Source organism: Pelodiscus sinensis, chromosome 3 (assembly GCF_049634645.1).
Source record: "Pelodiscus sinensis isolate JC-2024 chromosome 3, ASM4963464v1, whole genome shotgun sequence".
NCBI classification, from domain to species: domain Eukaryota; kingdom Metazoa; phylum Chordata; order Testudines; family Trionychidae; genus Pelodiscus; species Pelodiscus sinensis.
Genome location: NC_134713.1, coordinates 172268658 through 172286720, shown reverse-complemented (window position 1 = coordinate 172286720; position 18063 = coordinate 172268658). Strand labels below are relative to the sequence as shown.

General features: G+C 39.1%; 1 protein-coding gene across 18 annotated transcripts in view; it reads left to right on the top strand.

Moving 5' to 3' along the window:
- The window catches only part of NRXN1 (neurexin 1), a 1137502-nt gene that overhangs the window by 792133 nt on the left and 327306 nt on the right, over nt 1–18063 (top strand). For all 18 annotated transcript variants that reach the window (XM_075925469.1, XM_075925468.1, XM_075925459.1 and 15 more), the window contains one exon: nt 13363–13544. In XM_075925469.1, the coding sequence (XP_075781584.1) occupies nt 13363–13544 (182 nt within the window). The remainder of the gene's footprint in view (nt 1–13362; nt 13545–18063) is intronic.

The window sequence follows — 18063 nt, the reverse complement described above, 5'->3', positions numbered from 1 at the left end:
TACCATTGAATCTATTTTCATTGTTGGCCATTTATTTGTTTTATATTCAATTTTGGTATCATAAGCAAATTTAGAGGTCCAACAATCAGTATATGGCATAATAACTGGGAAGTCTTTCCAGGTAGAACATCATTTGCTGTTTATGGTGACTGAGTTTGGTTTTGATCCAACTAGATATTTTCTGTATTATACCCTGGTTCCTTAACCAGTACTTTTCTATGTGAAATGTAATCACAATGATGATGAATAGAATTTTTGCCTTGTGAATTTAGAGGTCTCAATTTCCTCAGTTGTTGCTCTGCAAATCAAAATGACTTGTGTACGGTTGAGCATATATATGCTCATTTAAGATCAGCAATATAATGCTAGCAGCCAGCAATTACAAATTTTGGATGGTCATCCTGATAGCTAATGGAGTTGATAGATTAAGTGACACAGCTAAATTATTACATCTGGTACTCTCAGAGAATGACTTGCATTCTTGTTGGAAAATGTAAAGTAATATGCATTTGCAGATAAGTAAATATGGGCTGATTGCTGTGTTCTTCATTTGATTGAGAGAGCTTAGTACAATCTATTTAATGTCTGAGTGTGCGTACATTTAAAGAGTGAAATTCACTTCCCCCACATAAAGCTAAAATTATTGGGATCTATGCAGATGAAGTGTCAGAAGATGTACAGGGCTGAAACTCAGCGACACGATCGCTGCAGTCAAAAGGTTGTTTCCTCAAGTGATCAGAGTCAAGAGATTTGTGTAATCAAGGAGTCAGTGGCCCATATACAGCCTGCTCAACAGTGCTGGACTTTGCCACTGAGACCCACTTGGCAGTTACACAGCTGCTTCACTAATAAAACCTTCTGTTTTCCATCATGGGAACTTAAGAGGAGTGGTGGGTCAAATATTTGAGATCCCTGCCAGTTATTTTTGTTAGAAGCAGACAAGTTGTTGTTTTCACATTTTCAGGTGACAATAAGATCGAGAGAGACTCTGCAGAATTCACTCTCCTTCTATGTATATTTCCCAGGCAGAGAGTCCACGTACAATTAAAGGTTCAGAAATGTTCTTCACGCTACAAGCCTACTTCATCTATTAACCTTATTAATTGTTGCTAGGAAGGTATAGCACTATATCAGGTAGAATACTGTGTGGTTAAATTGTTCATCATGCTCACTAGGGAACAATTGCAACCTTCACCATACAATGTACGATACAGCTAACTTTTTTCAAAGGAAGATTCATCACAGCAAACTGTCTAAGATGAGGCATTGTCACTGATATGTATGTGCTACCAGTAATACTGTTACTTGCTCTTGAACCAACATTTGACCTTCTTCCTATATTTGCACCACTGCTTTCAATGAGGGCAACACGCTTCCATTCAGCATCACTTTGATTTTTCAAAGTATGTTTTATATCCTTTTTTTTTTCCAAGAAGGGTACTAGTTGTGAGAGCCCTTCAAAATAATTTACTCTGGAGATATCATAAAATATGGGAAGCACTCCTATATGTTAGCAAAGTAAATGATACAAATGACATTTTAAAAGGTGTGTAATTGGAATGCTATAAAAAGATAGTCATAGTAATTATAAGGTGGAGTATTTCAGGACATGACTACACTAGGAAATTATTTTGAAATAACTTACTTTAAAATAATAACCCCCTAAACACTATTTCAAAATAACTCCTGCTTGTCATGAGAAATAGCACTATTTTGAAGTAACAAGCCCATTATTTTGAAATAACAGGCTTGGTAATGTGGATGCTCTGCTTGTTGTTTCAAAATAAGGGGTCTCTAGTGTAGACCAGAGCTCAGCATGTTTCCAAAACACAAAAATAATAAAGACCTCAACTTTAGAAACAAAGATACTTTAAGCAAAAAGAATCTCAATACAAAGGTAGGTTGAATGAAGTAAGGTCAGCATTTTCAAACTTTGATCTACCAAATCCTTATTTAGGCACTATAACAGGAGGGCTGATTTTTTTCAAGGTGCTTTATAATTCAGCAGCTCCCATTAATTTCAGTGGATTAATTTCTGCGGGAGCTCACCTTTTGAAAATGAGGCCTCTTATTTTAGTGACTAAGGATATGTCTATACAGCAAGTTTATTTTGAAATAACTAGCATTATTTCTAAATAGCTTAGTCCACGTCTACACAGAAGACAGTTATTTTGCAATAATGTCGCAATACTGTCAAGCTGGAAGACTACTTCTTCTGACTCCTGTTACCCGCATTGTAGGAGGAGTAAGGGAAGTGGGAGGAAGAGTGCTTTATTTCAGAATAAGTACTGTGTAAATGCTCCCAATTTTGAAATAAGCTACGCAATTGACAGCTCAATTTACGTACCTTATTTAGAATAAGCTATGCTGTGTAGAAGCACCCTAAGTAAGCACTTACCAACTTAGTTTTAGGCACCCATTTTTGGAAATATTTATCTGGAGAGCACCATTTATATTTATGGCACTATATAAATATATAACAATGAGGAAACTGAAATGAAAGTTCAGTTTTTCTTTACAACCACTTGGTTTCAGAATATGACATATATAAGCCTTCTGTCTGGGCAGAACTACTGTTGTGTAACAAAGAACTAGGCAATTTTTTTTCTGACAACTTTCCTTATTATTTAATATGCATTTAAAATGACCCAAAATATTTCAGAAGTTTATGTAAAACTGCTAATTTGTCTTGTTGGGGGGAGAAGGGGAGGAGCAAAAAACACCAAAATAAACCGCATTGAAATAATTCATTTTGATATTAAACTTAAATTAGATTTTTCTGATTTGAAATGGCTTTTAATTTTGAATTTTACTTCAGTGTTTTATTTTACTAAGGCTGAAATTGAAAACTAGAAATGAACTTGCTTTTTTAGTTTGGATAGGTAACTGAAAAATCAATTATTTGGATAGTTCTAGTATCAAGTTCTGTGCAAAAGCTGATTTATGACTAGGTGTTTTTGGGGGGGAGGGTGCAATTTACAAGTTTCATTGCTTTTGCTAGAAGAGATTTAAAGTTCCTTCACTTAGAATTATTTAGCTTATAAAATTTCCAAATTTTGCCAGGTGGGTCTGTGGAGATTCCAAGCTTTGTGAGCCAGGACCATCAACTCATTTTATATTAGCGACCAACAGATGGTAACAACAGTTGGTTGCTGTTAAGATGGGTAGGATTTGAACTGGTATCCTAGTCTTTATTCTGGTTACAAATCCCTTTAGCTAGCCTGCCTTTTAACTACATTCTGTTTGCATTATGAGTTTCTGGCAGAAATAATAAACCATGAAAAAATAAATCAGTGGACTATGTATTCCTCTAGTCCTACAAATGCAATTGTCATTTATAGTAATGCAGTTTGCTGTGGCAGGAGGTAAAAAAAAAAACACTAGGAAGCTGTAACTGTTTCTAATGCAAGAAGAATTTGAGGCTGTAACAGTCCTATTCATCTTTAAAAGCATATTTAATTTTCCCAATTTAATCCGTGAGTCTGATAGATGTCTTTATATAGTATCCTTTCTAAAAGATTTTTCTTCTCATAGTCTTATTATGCACTTGCCCAAAAGTACAATTTCCTCCTCTGTAGAAATTGTTCAAGAAATTTATTCTTAACAAATTATTTGTTGACAAGATTGTAGGAGGAATAAAATGCACTCATATTTATACATATTTGACTTTTAATTTACATCTGACTGCTTGGCAAACTCTCAGAGAAAGGTGTGTTTTATCCTTGTTGCCTTTAATAGAAATATAATGGACTAGAATTTTTCATGTTGACTGCAATGTGGCATTTATAACAGTCTCTGGTTTTAGAAATAGACCATTTTCTTAACATATGACTTCCATATAGGTTCCAAACAGTATGATATTACTTTATTATGTGCGGTGTTGTAGTAGTTGTGTTGGTCCCAGGATATTATAGACAAAAGTGGATGAAGTAATTGCTTGATGGACTACTTCTGTTGGTGAGACAAAATTCAGAGCTCTTCATGTCTGGGAGAGGCATGCATAATGTCACAGCCAAATACAAGGTGAAACAGATTATTTAGCTGTGCATAAGTAGCTAACACATTTCAATGAATTATTCAAGGCCCCTTTACACTCTTCCAGTCAGAGGCAGAAAAGGAGAAGGGGGAAAAACCCTAAGCTGAGGGTGATGGCAGGAGGGGGTTATAGATTGTAGTAATAATAAATCATAAATCCACATCTGGGGGGGGGGGGGAAACTTGCCCAAATCCCTTCTTTTTGGGCTACAATCTCCACACCTCTAACCTCTCCAAGTTTATCATGAGAAGCAAGCTTCTCACAGAGTAGGACACACCAACTCCAAGTGCCACAAGACTGTCAGAGCATCAGATGCAAGGGCTGTCTGCTGCAAACAGGGGCTGCTGGATTCAGCATGAGTTGGGACCAAGCAGTCACAGCTCACACTAGTCTGAGATGCTGCACCTCTTCTTTCAACTGTAGTTAAAATGCAGAGCTACAGCATGGGTGGCTCCCAGATCCGGCACAAGCCTGGACTTCTTAGTCCCAGCTCAAGTCGGTTCCTGAAGCTACTCCCGCTGTGGCTCTGCAGAGCAGTTCTTATCGACTAATTATAACGAGTTCACGATTAGCCAGATAATCACAATTTAACATCCTTATATCTAGCCACTCAGTCTTGGCCCTCAAAACTCAGCACAGCACCTTCAAAAGATTCATTTAAATTCATAACTTGCTAGACATTAAAAAATCATGGACTGAATAAGAACATTGGTAATAAGGTTTGTTGTTACTTATGGCTTTCTTTTGTTTCTTTTCCCTCATATGACAGAGGTATTATTTGGCCACTTTCTCATAATCTTGAATGGTTTCTGAAAGTATTTCTAGACTGCATCCCTGTGTCGGCAAAGGGATGCAGATTAGGCAGGTCGACATTGCAAATGAGGCAGGGATTTAAATATTCCGTGCCTAATTTGCATAAAAAGGGCCACTGCATTTTGCCGACTCAGCACTTTGTTGGCAAAAAGCGGCAGTCTAGAGGGGGATCTGTCGAAAGAAAGCCTTTTTCGACAGATCCTGTAAACGTCCTTGCAGATCTTGTAAACCTCTCTGCCAACAGAGGGATGCAGTCTAGATATACCCTAAGTGCGACAAGAACCAGGAGAAGGAGATGAAAAGAAAGCTCTCTAACGTGCCACCCTATCCCTGAAGTCAGAGAAATCTGTGTGAATTCAGTGAGGATTGAATACAAATGGAATATGGACCTCAAGATGTGGCTCATGGGAGTTCAGTATCCTTGACATTTTCCAGGGTACTGTCAGCACTATATAGTTACATTCCAATATAAAAAAGATACGTAAATCCAAGGCAAGATAGTTAAGTGTGGGATGAAGGCAGGAAGAGACCCCAGTGGTGGGCAACCTGTAGGCAATCCATTGAGGTTCTGTGTTTCCCAGTGCTCTTCCTCCACTTCCCTGCTCAACAAACATAATTATAATTGAGATGCAGGCTCACAGTCCCACCTCTTAAAAATTATGATCATGTTTCAGTTTGCTGGGTTGTTAGGCTGGGGGCTTCATTCCCACCCATTTGCACCCTGTGGGAATGGCAAAGTGAGGCCGTATTCCAGTCAGGGCAGGCATTTTTTTAGTCTTTTGGTATTTTACCTTCCCTTCTATACCTCCTTTGCCCCTCCTGACTTGTTTCTTGCTTTCGCTTTGAGATAAGGAGATTAAGGCAATCTTCAAGTGTGTGCTCATATTTTAAATTCTCACCATCCCTAGTAATACTTCAAAAACAAATAGGAGCAATTGTTACACTAACAAGTCCATTTGGTTCAGCCAAAAGCAACATTTACAGTGTCTTTGTTCTTGGTAAGAATCCCTTTGTTTACATATACCAGTAAATATGTGTATGTATCAAAACCCAAACAGGCAAGTAGAACTTCCAGAACTGTCTCTGGCAAAACTACAGACCTGAATGTTGCAATGACACTTACACTCTTAACATGGAGGCATCTTGAATAGGAACCATAAGGTTTAGGCCATTGATTCCAGTGGCAGCTATGGGTGCTCAGTACTTCATAGGAGCTTGTAACATCACATAGGCCCTTAGTTAATTAAGTTACTGTGGCTGGGAGGATGTCTTATTCACTGCCTTCAGCTTCTCCCAAGATGTGATCAGCATTGTACAGTTTAGGTCCTAAGGGTGACCAAATAAGTAAAGTCAAGACAAGAGATAAAAATTGGGGGAGGGGGAGGGAGAGATGCGGGGGATGGAACCATCAATGGCACTATTGATGGAAAGAAGGAGGAATTTATAAAACACACTGCAAACTTGCAGTCCTGTATTAAATGATAATTCAGCTCTGTTACATTCTTCAGGTATCTAATCAAAATTCGGAGATTTTTTTCAATCATGTTTACCTGTTCATTTTTAAATTCATGCCTGTAAAGAAAGGCTCTCATCCTTAATGAGGGCTATATCATGCTATGTTCAAGTCTGAGTTCAGCTATGCTTTGCTTATAGCTATATTTAAAAATAGGATAAGATACTTTTTTAAATGGTAAAAGAAATTTTGGACATTAAGCCCAAACTTCCCCCAAACTTCAGCTTTGGCTGGAAACCAACCATGCAAATGTCTCCTCCAAGTTTATGACCAAATGAAAAGTAGAATTAAAATGAAGACTCCTGTGCAGCTGCTGCTAGAACTGACATGACTAGTCTGCTATAATACTTGTGTAGATGTGTTTTGGCAGGTCTATGCTACAGGTTCAAGTTAATCTAAGCTACGCAATTTGACTTATGCTAGCAGTGTAACACAAGTCAGTGTAGCTTAGATATGCTTAACACAGGGTCCACACAAGAGATTTAAGGATGCAATGGTATAGGTTACACTCAGCCTCCCAAGGAGGTGGCTTTGCTGCAGCAGGATAGTGAATCTTCATCTCTGGGAGGTGGGTGGGTAAAAGCTGGCAGCCCTGCTCCCAGGGAGGCTTTGCTGAGGAGTCTGCAGAGCCTAAAGGGTGCGTTACTGTGTAACTGCTGAAAATCCTATTGCACGATTTTTAACATCCCTAGTCCATACTGTGCTGTATTGACAGGAGAAACACTGACTCCCCTTATTCATCGTGTTCTGATCACAAAATCCGCTAAATCCGCCTTCAGTGGTTCAATTGCCACAGCATTAATCATGCCTGTAAAACAAGCCCTATGTGGGCATTTTTGTGGAATGTTTACTCTCATTGCTGAATTTTAACGAGCAAATATGCACATTGAATTCAATGGGATTACTTATGCAAGTAATTGTTCACCTGTGGGAGTAAAAGGCTTCACAATCTGGCCCAAAATTATCAGAAGTACTGTTAAGGTGTAATGCTGAAGGAAAATGCCATATAGAAGACAACTGACCCCTTTTTCTGTCGTAACCGGCATTGGTTACACCTGATTATTAAAAAAAAATGCAGTGTTGCCATTGAGTTTTGTGTTTGAATTTTTAGACCTCTATGGTATATTGTAATGTAACTATAATTCCATAGGTCAATAAAACTACCATTTGGCCTAACTGAACATCTCACTGTCATTTTAGTGGAGAATGTAAACATTAGCATACCAAAATTACATGGGGAAAATAGTAAAGAAAAGTAAAATGCAAAAAATGTTAACACAAAATTTAGATGAACGTGAAGAAAGTAAAAAGCATACAAATACGTTGTTTGATTTAAATGAAACATTAACATGTATCATATTCTATGTTGGAAATAAATATTAAAAAGCTTTGCAGTTGTATACATAACAGATACAGGAAATGGATATGAAATGATGTGTATTCATTTAATTCTATATGAGTAAGCAGATACTCCTTGAGTTGCTGCCAGGCGATACTGAAATTAAACAATTGTTCAGAAAGATAAATTTCCTAAAGGAGGACTTGAGACATGTAAGCCATTACTGTTTCTGAGCACTGGTGGTTTTTTACCATCAGAACCACATTTTCAAGGTTAAGAATTTCAAATAATTCTATGGGTACTTATTTTTTCTAAACTCTTTACTGATTCACGAGTATACAAAAATAGTATAGTATAGTATACAGCTAAGAGCTGTAAACTGTTTGTTACCATACAGCTAAGAGCTGCAAGCTGCTTGTTACCAACTTGCAAGTAGCTTACAAGTACCACGGAGAGAGTATCACTGCTCAAAACAATCTAACTCCACTGCTTTGAGTGCTGATGAATCCCAAATAAAACAATGCCATACACTGAAAGAACGAGGAACCTAATTATTTTTCAGTGGTGTTCTGTTGAAACCATATCAAAGAAACTTACGTTTTGTCAGGCAGCATAAAAGTCTTTGTGGGGAAAATGAACTAGTTTTCTTCAGTAATTTTTGAATATATGTGAGGGCTTGCTTATGTAATGCCAGCAGACCCCAATTATCAGCAGATGGAATTGAACTTGGGAACATTTGGACCTAAATGTATGAGCCTTAAGTGCAGGAGCAAAGCCATACAGCTTAGTTAAAGCAATAGCTCAGCTAAAGATTGATGAGTTTGCTATGTGCCTCTAGAGGGAGACAAAGCACCACAACAAGGAGGCATAGGTTACATTTATACCTACAGTGCTCCTGAAGCATTTAGTGAACCTACTATGTATACTGATGGTAGAGCTCCCCCTGTTAGTATAGGTACTTCACCTCCCCAAGAGATGATAGCTATGTTGATGGTAGAAACCTTTCAGTCAACGTAGCACTGTCTACACCAGGGGTTAGGTTGGTATAACCAAGTTGCTTATGGGGTTATGTTAACCATGAGTAACTCAGGATATTTCTACACTGCAAAGTTAATTTGAAATATCAGCCATTATTTTGAATTAACTTTAATAGCATCTATACATGCAAACCGCATTTCGAAATTAATTCGAAATAGCGGAGCGCTTAATTTGAATTTGGGAAACCTCATTCTAGGAAAAGTAATGCCAAATTTGAAATGGCACACAAAAGCTCATGATACCATTTAGATTTGTTTTGTTAGTCTCTAAGTTTGCTGCAGGACTATTAGTTATTTTTAAGGTTTTTTCAGTGTCTGGAGGTGTTCAGGTTCAGGGACTTGGTTTGGGGCCATTGTGTTCATTATGGACAAAGGACTCCACTGTCATTTAACAAGTGCACTTTACTTCACTTTTTTTCAATCTTCAGGTAGCACTTATGTTATAACCAAAGAGAGGGATATTATCCACCCTTAATATATTTGTACTGTTCTAATAGTATCCTCAATAGCACTGAACTGTACAGAATTATGTTCCTTACTTATGCTGCTTTTTATAGGAGCCTCATTCAAGACCTGATCCAAAGTCCAGTGAAATTGGTGGAAAGAGCTTTGGGTTTGGCTCTCAATAATACAGGATTGAGAGTAAATCCCATTCTTTGGGCCTGGCCTACACTAACAGGGAAAGCTGATTTAAGGTATGCAACTCCAGCTATGTTATTTATGTAGCTGGAGTTGAAGTATCTTAAATTGTTTTGGCATTGCCCATAAAGTGGGAAGCTGATGGGAGCACATGCTTCTGTTGACTTCCTTACTCCTCATGAGGCGCAGGACTACTGGTGCTGACGGGAGTGCCCTCTCAGTTTGAATTAGTGTGTCTTCACTAGACCTAGTAATTCAAACCCCAGAAGATCGACTGCACCAGCTTTGATCTTCTCTGTAGTGTAAACAATCCTTTGGGCTATGTCTACACTACAGGGTTTTTGTGCAAGAAATCTTTTGCAGAAGAGTTCTTGTGCAAAAACTTATTGCGCAAAATCGCATCCACACCTCAAAGCACATTGCTTTTGCGATGTGCTTTTGCACAAGAGAGCGTCCACACTGCGTGGACACTCTTGCACAAGAAAGCTCTGATTGCCATTGACAGAATGGCCATCAGAGCACCTGTGCTTTTTCTGATAGGCTCTTTTTGCACGAGAAACTCCCGCAGAGCATCCACACATGCCTTTTTGTTCAAGAGTTGTAGTGCAAAAAGGAGTTATGCCTCGTAGAAGGAGCTATACCTACACCACAAAAAGCCCTCTGTTCTGTCAATTGACTGTAGATTTTCTTGTGCAAAAACGCGCTTGAGGTGTGGACAGTCCGTGGGTTTTTGTGCAAAAACCTTATAGTGTAGATGTAGCCTTGGTGAATTAATGTGGCAAATACTAGCTGTGGACCAGATCCAGTTTTCCAGGGTTAGTTGAAGCTCGCAATGGCTGTGGATCACTGCTCCCAGACAAGCAGCAGAAAATGGTGTCCTCTCCATGTTGCTTCCCACAACTTCCATTGACTGGGAGCAGTGATCCACAGCCAACAGGAGCTGCAAATAACCATTCCTGTGGAGGCACAGCTAAATATATTGGCAGCGGCTCTCTTGGGGTTAATCCCTGCTATATGGCTATCTGAACTGTATGTCTCAATACATGGTTAGGTGTTAATGCTAATGCCATAAACAGGTGCTTTTGTACCACCAGACAGGGCCGGCTTTAGGAAGTGTGGGGCCCAATTCGAACCATTTCAATAGGGCCCTGGCAGCCAGGATTTTTTTATTGAGGGGGGAAAAAAACACATAAATTAATTTTGGTTGTGCAAAAAAAAAAAAAAAAAAAAACAGCACACAAACAACTCATGGCCACTTTAAATCCCCAGCTGTAGGGCAGAGTCCTGCCTTCCAGACAAACCCAGGGGCCGACTCCCCCTCCCACAGGGCACAGAAGCCGTCGCACTCCTCCTCGGGGGCTAACGCACCCTCCCACAGTGCGCCCGGCACACTTCCGGGTTTAAGGCGCGGGGCCTTTTTAGGCGCGGGGAATCGGGCCAATCGGCTTAAAGCCAGCCCTGCCACCAGAAGTAGCAGTACCCATATCATCAGTCTTTAGGGATGCAGCTATCCCTGTCTAATATTCGAAAAAGGTTTACAGCAGTTACTGAGCATGTCAGCTAATAGAATCAGATTTCTTGCTGTTTGTCAGATTTCTCTCCAGTATACTCTAGTCTCAGTCCATGGCCATCAGTAAACACCTCTGTGACTGCCTAAAACTTGAGTGTGCTGTCTACATTGCACGTGAATAGTGCAGAACTATGACTTGACTTGAAGTTTAAACAGCACCTTCACACATACTCCCTGCCAAAGGGTGCTGACAGGTTTCCTTGAACCAGATGCCAGTTGGCAACTTGCCATCAAGAGAGATTTTGATTCTCAGAGCAGTCTTACAGAATTATTGATGTAAAGTGTATTTAACATTTTTTTCAAGACCCTGGCACAAAACAGGAAATAAAATTGACAGGAGCCACATAACTGCAAAATTAATTAATGATTGGTAATACTAGCAGAAAAGTTGTCAGAATTGCACTGGAAACATGCTTAAAAGGCAAATGTAACTCAGTTTCTTTGAGATCTCAGGCAAAGCTTTCTAGATTAAGAGGGTATAGTTCTTGGCAGTTCGAATAGACATTTAGCCATATGACACTTCTCATTTACATCTCATACTATTTCCTCCATTTAAATTTCAGTGAATGTTCTGAGAACTTTTTCTGTGGTATTTCTTTAGCTATACAATACGAAAAGAGGAAAAAAATGAAATTACAATATATTTCTGAACGAAACATGAATAGAATAATTAAATCTTGTCACAGTGCTCTATAGGAAAGTGTTCAGTTTATATAAGGCTTATGAAGTTCTTGTTCCATAGTCAGAATAAGACTACTCGAGTCTCATTGTATTGTACATCTGAGATCAAATGTACAGGTGTCACACTGGGCACTGTTTTAAGGATATGCTTTTTAAAATTCAAAACCTTTAGGTAAGAAGCCATGTTCATAGAATCATAGAGTTGGAAGAGACATCAGAGCCATTGAGCACAACCCACTGCTAAAAGCAGGACCAAACCCAGCTAAATCATCCCTGCCAGGGCTTTGTCAAGCCAGGACTTAAACCTTTAGAGATGAAGATTCCACCACCCACCTAGGTAACCCATTCCAGTGCTTCCTCCTAATTAAATAGTTTTTCCTAATATCCAATCTAAACCTCCACCACTTCAACTTGAGACAATTGCTCCACATTCTGTCATCTGAGAACAGCTGCTCTCGATCCTCTTAGGATCCCTCATTTCAGGTAGTTGAAGACTGCTATCAAATCCCCCCCTCACTCTTCTGTAGACCAAATCCCCCAGACTATTCTCAGAAGTCATGTGCTCCAGTGCCCTAATTATTTTGGTTGCCCTCCATTGGACCCCCCGCCCCCCCCAATGCATCCACATCCTTTCTGTAATGGAGGGATCACAGAAATAGACACATTAGTGCAGATGTAGTCTCACCAATGTAGAATAAAGGGGAATAATCACTTCTCTAGTTCTGCTGGCAAAGCTGCTACTAATGCACCCCAATATGCCGTTAGCCTTCTTGGCTACAAGAGCACACTCTTGGCTCATACCCAGCTTCTCACCCACTTTAATCCCCAGGTCCTTTTCTGCGGAACTGCATCTTAGACAGTTGGTCCACAGCCTGTAGCAGTGCTTGGGATTCTTCTGTCCTAAGTGCTGGCCCTTTTGAACCTTATCTGATTTCTTTTGGCCCAATCTCTGTGATGTTAGATCATAGAAAATGTGCAAATAGTGATGAAGTTAAATGTGAGCCCTTTAAACAAGTCTCTTTATAGAACCCTAGGATTTGTTTCATATAGTACCTAGATTTTATAAGAGCATATTTAGTATTGTGAATAACGTGAAAAGCTTTCTGCTGTTGGGAACTCTCCTAATTACTGGAACTTAATATATTATTGATTACTGCAAATAACTCTTGACAATGCTTGAATAGATTGTGTATTCATTAAGAGGCACATTGCTGCCCTTCCATCTTACCTGTCACAAGCTGATAAAAGCTATACTCATAAAAGTTGTATCTGAATGTATTTGTTACATTTTGCTTCGCTGTGTAGGATGACCCATCATATCTTGCTTGCCATTTTCACTGCCGAGATGGTTATACAGTGTTGCATGTTTAGTCAGTCATGTGTTTAACTTTAAGCACATGATTAAATGCATTTTTGAATTTATGTGTTTATGAATTTTTGAATGAATTTGAATTTTGAATTGGGATGCTTTCCTGAATCAGGTCCATAGTCCTTAGAATGGTGTGCAGTTATATTGTATTCTGCATGGACTACTGTATTAAAAAAAATTAGTTTGCAGTAAAAAAATTTTGCTGACCAATTTTTAAGATCCTTCCAAGCTGTGATATAGTTTTTGCTTCGCTTCGGCAGTTCATTTTTCTCTAGAGAAAATTTTGATGGTTATAGAGCACATGTTTTGCCATGTCATTTGGCACTGGTGCAAATGAACTAAATGGTTTTATTTCTGTTTTACAGCAGGAACAACATATATCTTTAGCAAAGGTGGTGGACAGATCACATACACGTGGCCTCCTAATGACCGGCCAAGCACTCGTGCTGACAGACTGGCAATAGGGTTTAGCACTGTTCAAAAAGAAGCAGTTTTGGTACGAGTAGACAGTTCTACGGGGCTTGGAGACTATTTAGAGCTACATATCGTAAGTATTATCAACAAATTGAAAGTTGTTTCTGTATATGTCTTGAATGATCATACCTTTTTACAGTCTAAGTATTTCTGTTAACTACTCTTTATCAAAATTATTGTATAATAAGATCAATAATGAATTAAATAATTATGGCTTATGAGATACAGTTCTATACAGGACTTCAGACAAACTCAAAATGCCTTTATGTAGCATTCCTTTGTATGGCTTTTTCAATTAAAATTGCACTGTAATAGCTACACAAATATAGCAGTTTGCTCCAGTTTAATTACATGAAACAGGACTTAAAAATGTCAGAGGCAGGTGCTTAGAAGGGTTTCAGGTGAAATGTGTTGCTGGAATTAAACTAATCATGATTGAGCATATTCGTTGTTAATAGTGAAAGGAGTCCACTAGTTCTACCATAATTGCGCAAATATTTTTTAGTAAAAAAACAGTTGTCACACTGGGAAATCTAGAAAAGTAATTTCAATTGCCTTCAAGGAAATAAACTAGCAATCAAAATTGAAAACATCTGGATTTTTTGGCAACATAAATGATCTGCTGAAATAAACATAACTAGGATAATGAAAAATCTTGTAGCTCAGATTATTTTCAACTTTGTTTATATATTAGATTGAATTTTATTTAAGAACCTTGATATTTCCAGAAACAAGAATAGTTTCTCTTTAAAGGAATTAATTATATGTGACCAGTTACTCTTCTGCAATGATCCTTTCCAAGCCATACTAGAGTATGCATCTGACGAAGTGGGTCTTTGCCCACGAAAGCTTATGCTCCAACACTTCAGTTAGTCTACAAGGTGTCACAGGACTCCTCGCCACTTTTGCAGATTCAGACTAACACAGCCACAGACTAACACAGCTTTGATACTTGACATACTAGAGTATGTTGCTGAATTACAGTAACTACAGTGTTCAATTCCCTGGTACCTACACACCTTGCCCTTTTGTTTCGGTAAAGGTGCTTTTGCGGTCTAGAGCCTTCTTCCACTTATTGCTTTGGTCAAATAGATAAAGAATTAAACTCTTACATGAACTTCCATTTTTTCATGCTTTTCCTTAATTGTCAGCCATTTTATCCAATTACTTGACTGCATAGTGTAGTCTTAGTTTCAAAAGGCAACTTCTCTCTGATGCCAAAAGATCCAAGAGTTCAAATTTTTCAAGGCAAGCTTCAGAGATCAAGTCTGTCTTGATTAAAAAGTGTGTCTTCCAATCACAGGACAATGTCAGGTGCCCAATCCTTCATCTTTCTTTGAAATCACTGGCAAAACTCCCAGGTTAGCCGTGGGCAGTCAGTTCGAACTAAGGGGATTTAAAAATGGTGCCCGTCCGGAAACATGCAAATGGAGCCTGGGATATTTAAACCCCAGGCTTCATTTGCAACTTCATATGCCTACATTAGCCTCCCTAGTTTGAACTCGGGGGCTAGTGTAGACATACCTCCATAGACTTCAGGGGAGCAAGATTTTGACTTAGCTAAAGCGGGGTAATATTTTCCTTGCTTTGTAATGACTTTGCTGTGTCTTTCAGCATCACAATAGGATATTGGAAAGGGTAGATTTACGATACCAGAAGTCTATCAAAATCCTAACACTCCAGAAATCCCGTTTCAGCAATTATAAGTAAATATTCACAAAGCAAAAATCCTAGTGAAGTTGTAAATAATGTTGCCCCAAAGTGACTTATTCTTTCTTTATACAGAGTTCTAGTAACAGAGCATTAAAATAAAACAAGAAATGAGCATTTTTTGTAGCTCAGAAATATTAACAAAATTCTACAAGTTTGCTGGTTTGAGACAGTAAATTGTAGAGAGCAGTGCATCAGGTACTGGGTTTTAAATGGGCCATGTAGGAATCCAATAAACATTGATTTAATAAATCAAGAGTATATGCTTCTGTTGATTAGTTATATCAGCATTAGTGCAAGATGGAAATATTGAGTAAAACAGAACTTTTGGATCTGAGTTTTACTGCATTTTCAAATTGGTCAGATTTAGGCAAGATAATTATCAGACTACCTCCATTTATCTGATGTTCCTGATGTTATCTTATGACTTCCTCAAGAGGTATCTGGAATAATGCAAATACTGGGCCTAAGTGCAAATGTGAGATTGGCTTGCAGTAGGGATCATGGGTGCACACTCTCTCCAATGTGCAGGAGGGTGGGTCTAGAGTAGGGGTGAGCAATAATTTTTGCCCGAAGGTCACTTCAAAAATTTTTGAAGTTGCCCTGGGCCTAAACAGGAAAGGGCGGGGCCTAAGCAGGAATGTGTCTGGGGTGGGGCAGTCCTTTGCCCCCCCTTCCCAGAAGGCACCCATGCCCTGGAAGAGTCTTGGCATGCTCCCTGCCCCTAGGCCAATCATCAAAGCCTCCTCTGCTCTTCCCCCTCAGCCCTGTGAGCAGCACACAGTGCTTCAAAGCACCATGTGCTCCTGGCAGGGTGGGAGGAGGCTCTCCTGCCCCCAAGCCAATTAAGGCCTTGGGGCGGGAGAGCATAGAAAGCCTTCTCTGCTCTGCCCTCACCCTGAGAGTAGAGCACGGCACTTTGAAGGGACGAGGGGGGGCGGAGCGGAGAAGGCTTCATGTGCGCCCTCACCCCTAGGCCCTAATTGTCCTGGGAAAGGAGGAGCAGCAGGATCCAGCCCGTGGAGACCTTTTTGCCCACCCCTGGTCTAGAGGCTTGTGTGGCAGCATTTTCCTTTTTCTGGACCCAGCAAAAGCTACATGTATACTACAAGGTATGCGCGTGATTCTCCTTCTTGTGTACATGAGTACCAACAAGTGGGTATATATATATTCAGTGTGCCTCAGATGAGCCTTCACTACTTCCTCCTGTGCTTCTGCTGCTATACTACTATTAATACTCATACTAGCGTCATAAGAGCTCGTGTGGGCACTTGTATACTCCTAGCTTGTAATGTAGGTATAACTAAAGAGTATTTCTAAGATTTCGAGATCTTGTTTGGGAGAATGGACAGGCTAGAATGGGTTTGGGATGGGGAAAACAAATTATCCAGTGTCAGTCTGGTCAGACTTAGGGCAGATATATAATACAGCCAGAATTCTCTCCTTGTCTCATAAGATGCTGCCCTTTAGAATTTCTAGTCAGTATTGCTCCATTAAATGGCACTTGAATCCTGCTGATCTTGTGGCATCAGTGATGTTTGAGCTTCTCCACATTACTTGATAACTTCAGAACAAGCTGTGTTGGAGCAGGAATCAACAGGCTGGATTAGATACGACAGGTCCAAGACAGGCCAGAGAAAATCAGGAGTAAGTTGTCTGGATGCAGGCAGGATCAGGTTACCAGGAGATCAGTAGAAGCAGATCTTAGAGGAGAAGTAGCCCTAAAAAGGTAAAACCCAGTTGCATGGACAACTTCTGTTTTTTGTGCTAATTTAAATAGAAGCTGTAAACAAAGCCGGCTGGCCAGCATTTGGGCATTCAGAGTTTAGGACTGGAGTCCTCTATCCAGATTCCATTTCTCATCTAGAAACCTTTGGAAATCAGTAGGTAGGAGGTTGGCACTTGCTAGCTCTTGAGCCTCCTGGATGCCTTGGTTCAATCTGTCCCTGACAGAAGTAGGCAAAACTTTGAAAATTCTCCTCACTTGTTCCATGGGGAAATAGGGAAGGATATGTATGGCAATAAGAACATTTTTGAAGGGCACCACTGTAATTGTATTAGAGGAATCTTAGAATGTATTTTGCCAGTAACTATTAGGAATCAGCATAGTTTTGGAAGGAAAGTTGAAGTGCAACATTTCCAAAAGCACCTAAGGGATTTGGGAGCATAACTCATTGAAAGTCAACAAGATCTGGGTGCCTGTGTCATTTAAGCACTTTTGAAATTTTTTTATCTAAACTTTGTTTTTGCTGTGTGTGGAGTTAGGAGACCTTCATCTCAATTTGTGTGTATAAATTCAGAGTTCTAAATATAAATTGCATGTGTAAAATGTTTTGGACTAAAGTTAAATTTTTTCTCACTCTTGCTGGCACATGCAAACGTTCTGAAAGGTTAAACCATCTGTAACCTAGTAGTAATTCTAGGGTTATACGACATCCAAAAATTACATCTCTCAATGATGTTGTACGAAGAGCAATAACTTTAGTGTTTAATATTAAAACAAAGTATAAATAGGACCTGATTGGGTGATGGAGCATGAAAGCAGCCGTAATTTCACTTAGCAGGTGCATGCCCTAGATCAATACATTTTTATAAACACTTTTATTACAAGTATATATGAAAATCTAGTATATTCACAAGTGGATCTAAAATCTATTGAGCAGGTGTGTAATGGATTTACAGTGACCTTTGTAATAAATGCATATGCATGCACAGACTCCTTTTTTTAAATCAGACATGTTGTTTCAAAGTAAGTTCTCCTCTTACACTTTATGCCTCAGTATTAAAGTACACTGAAAGCTGGTTCTTGTCTGATATTAAGTTCTAGTATTATATAGCATACCTGAACCATCTCCAAAGGCTAAGCATTATACATACTTGTA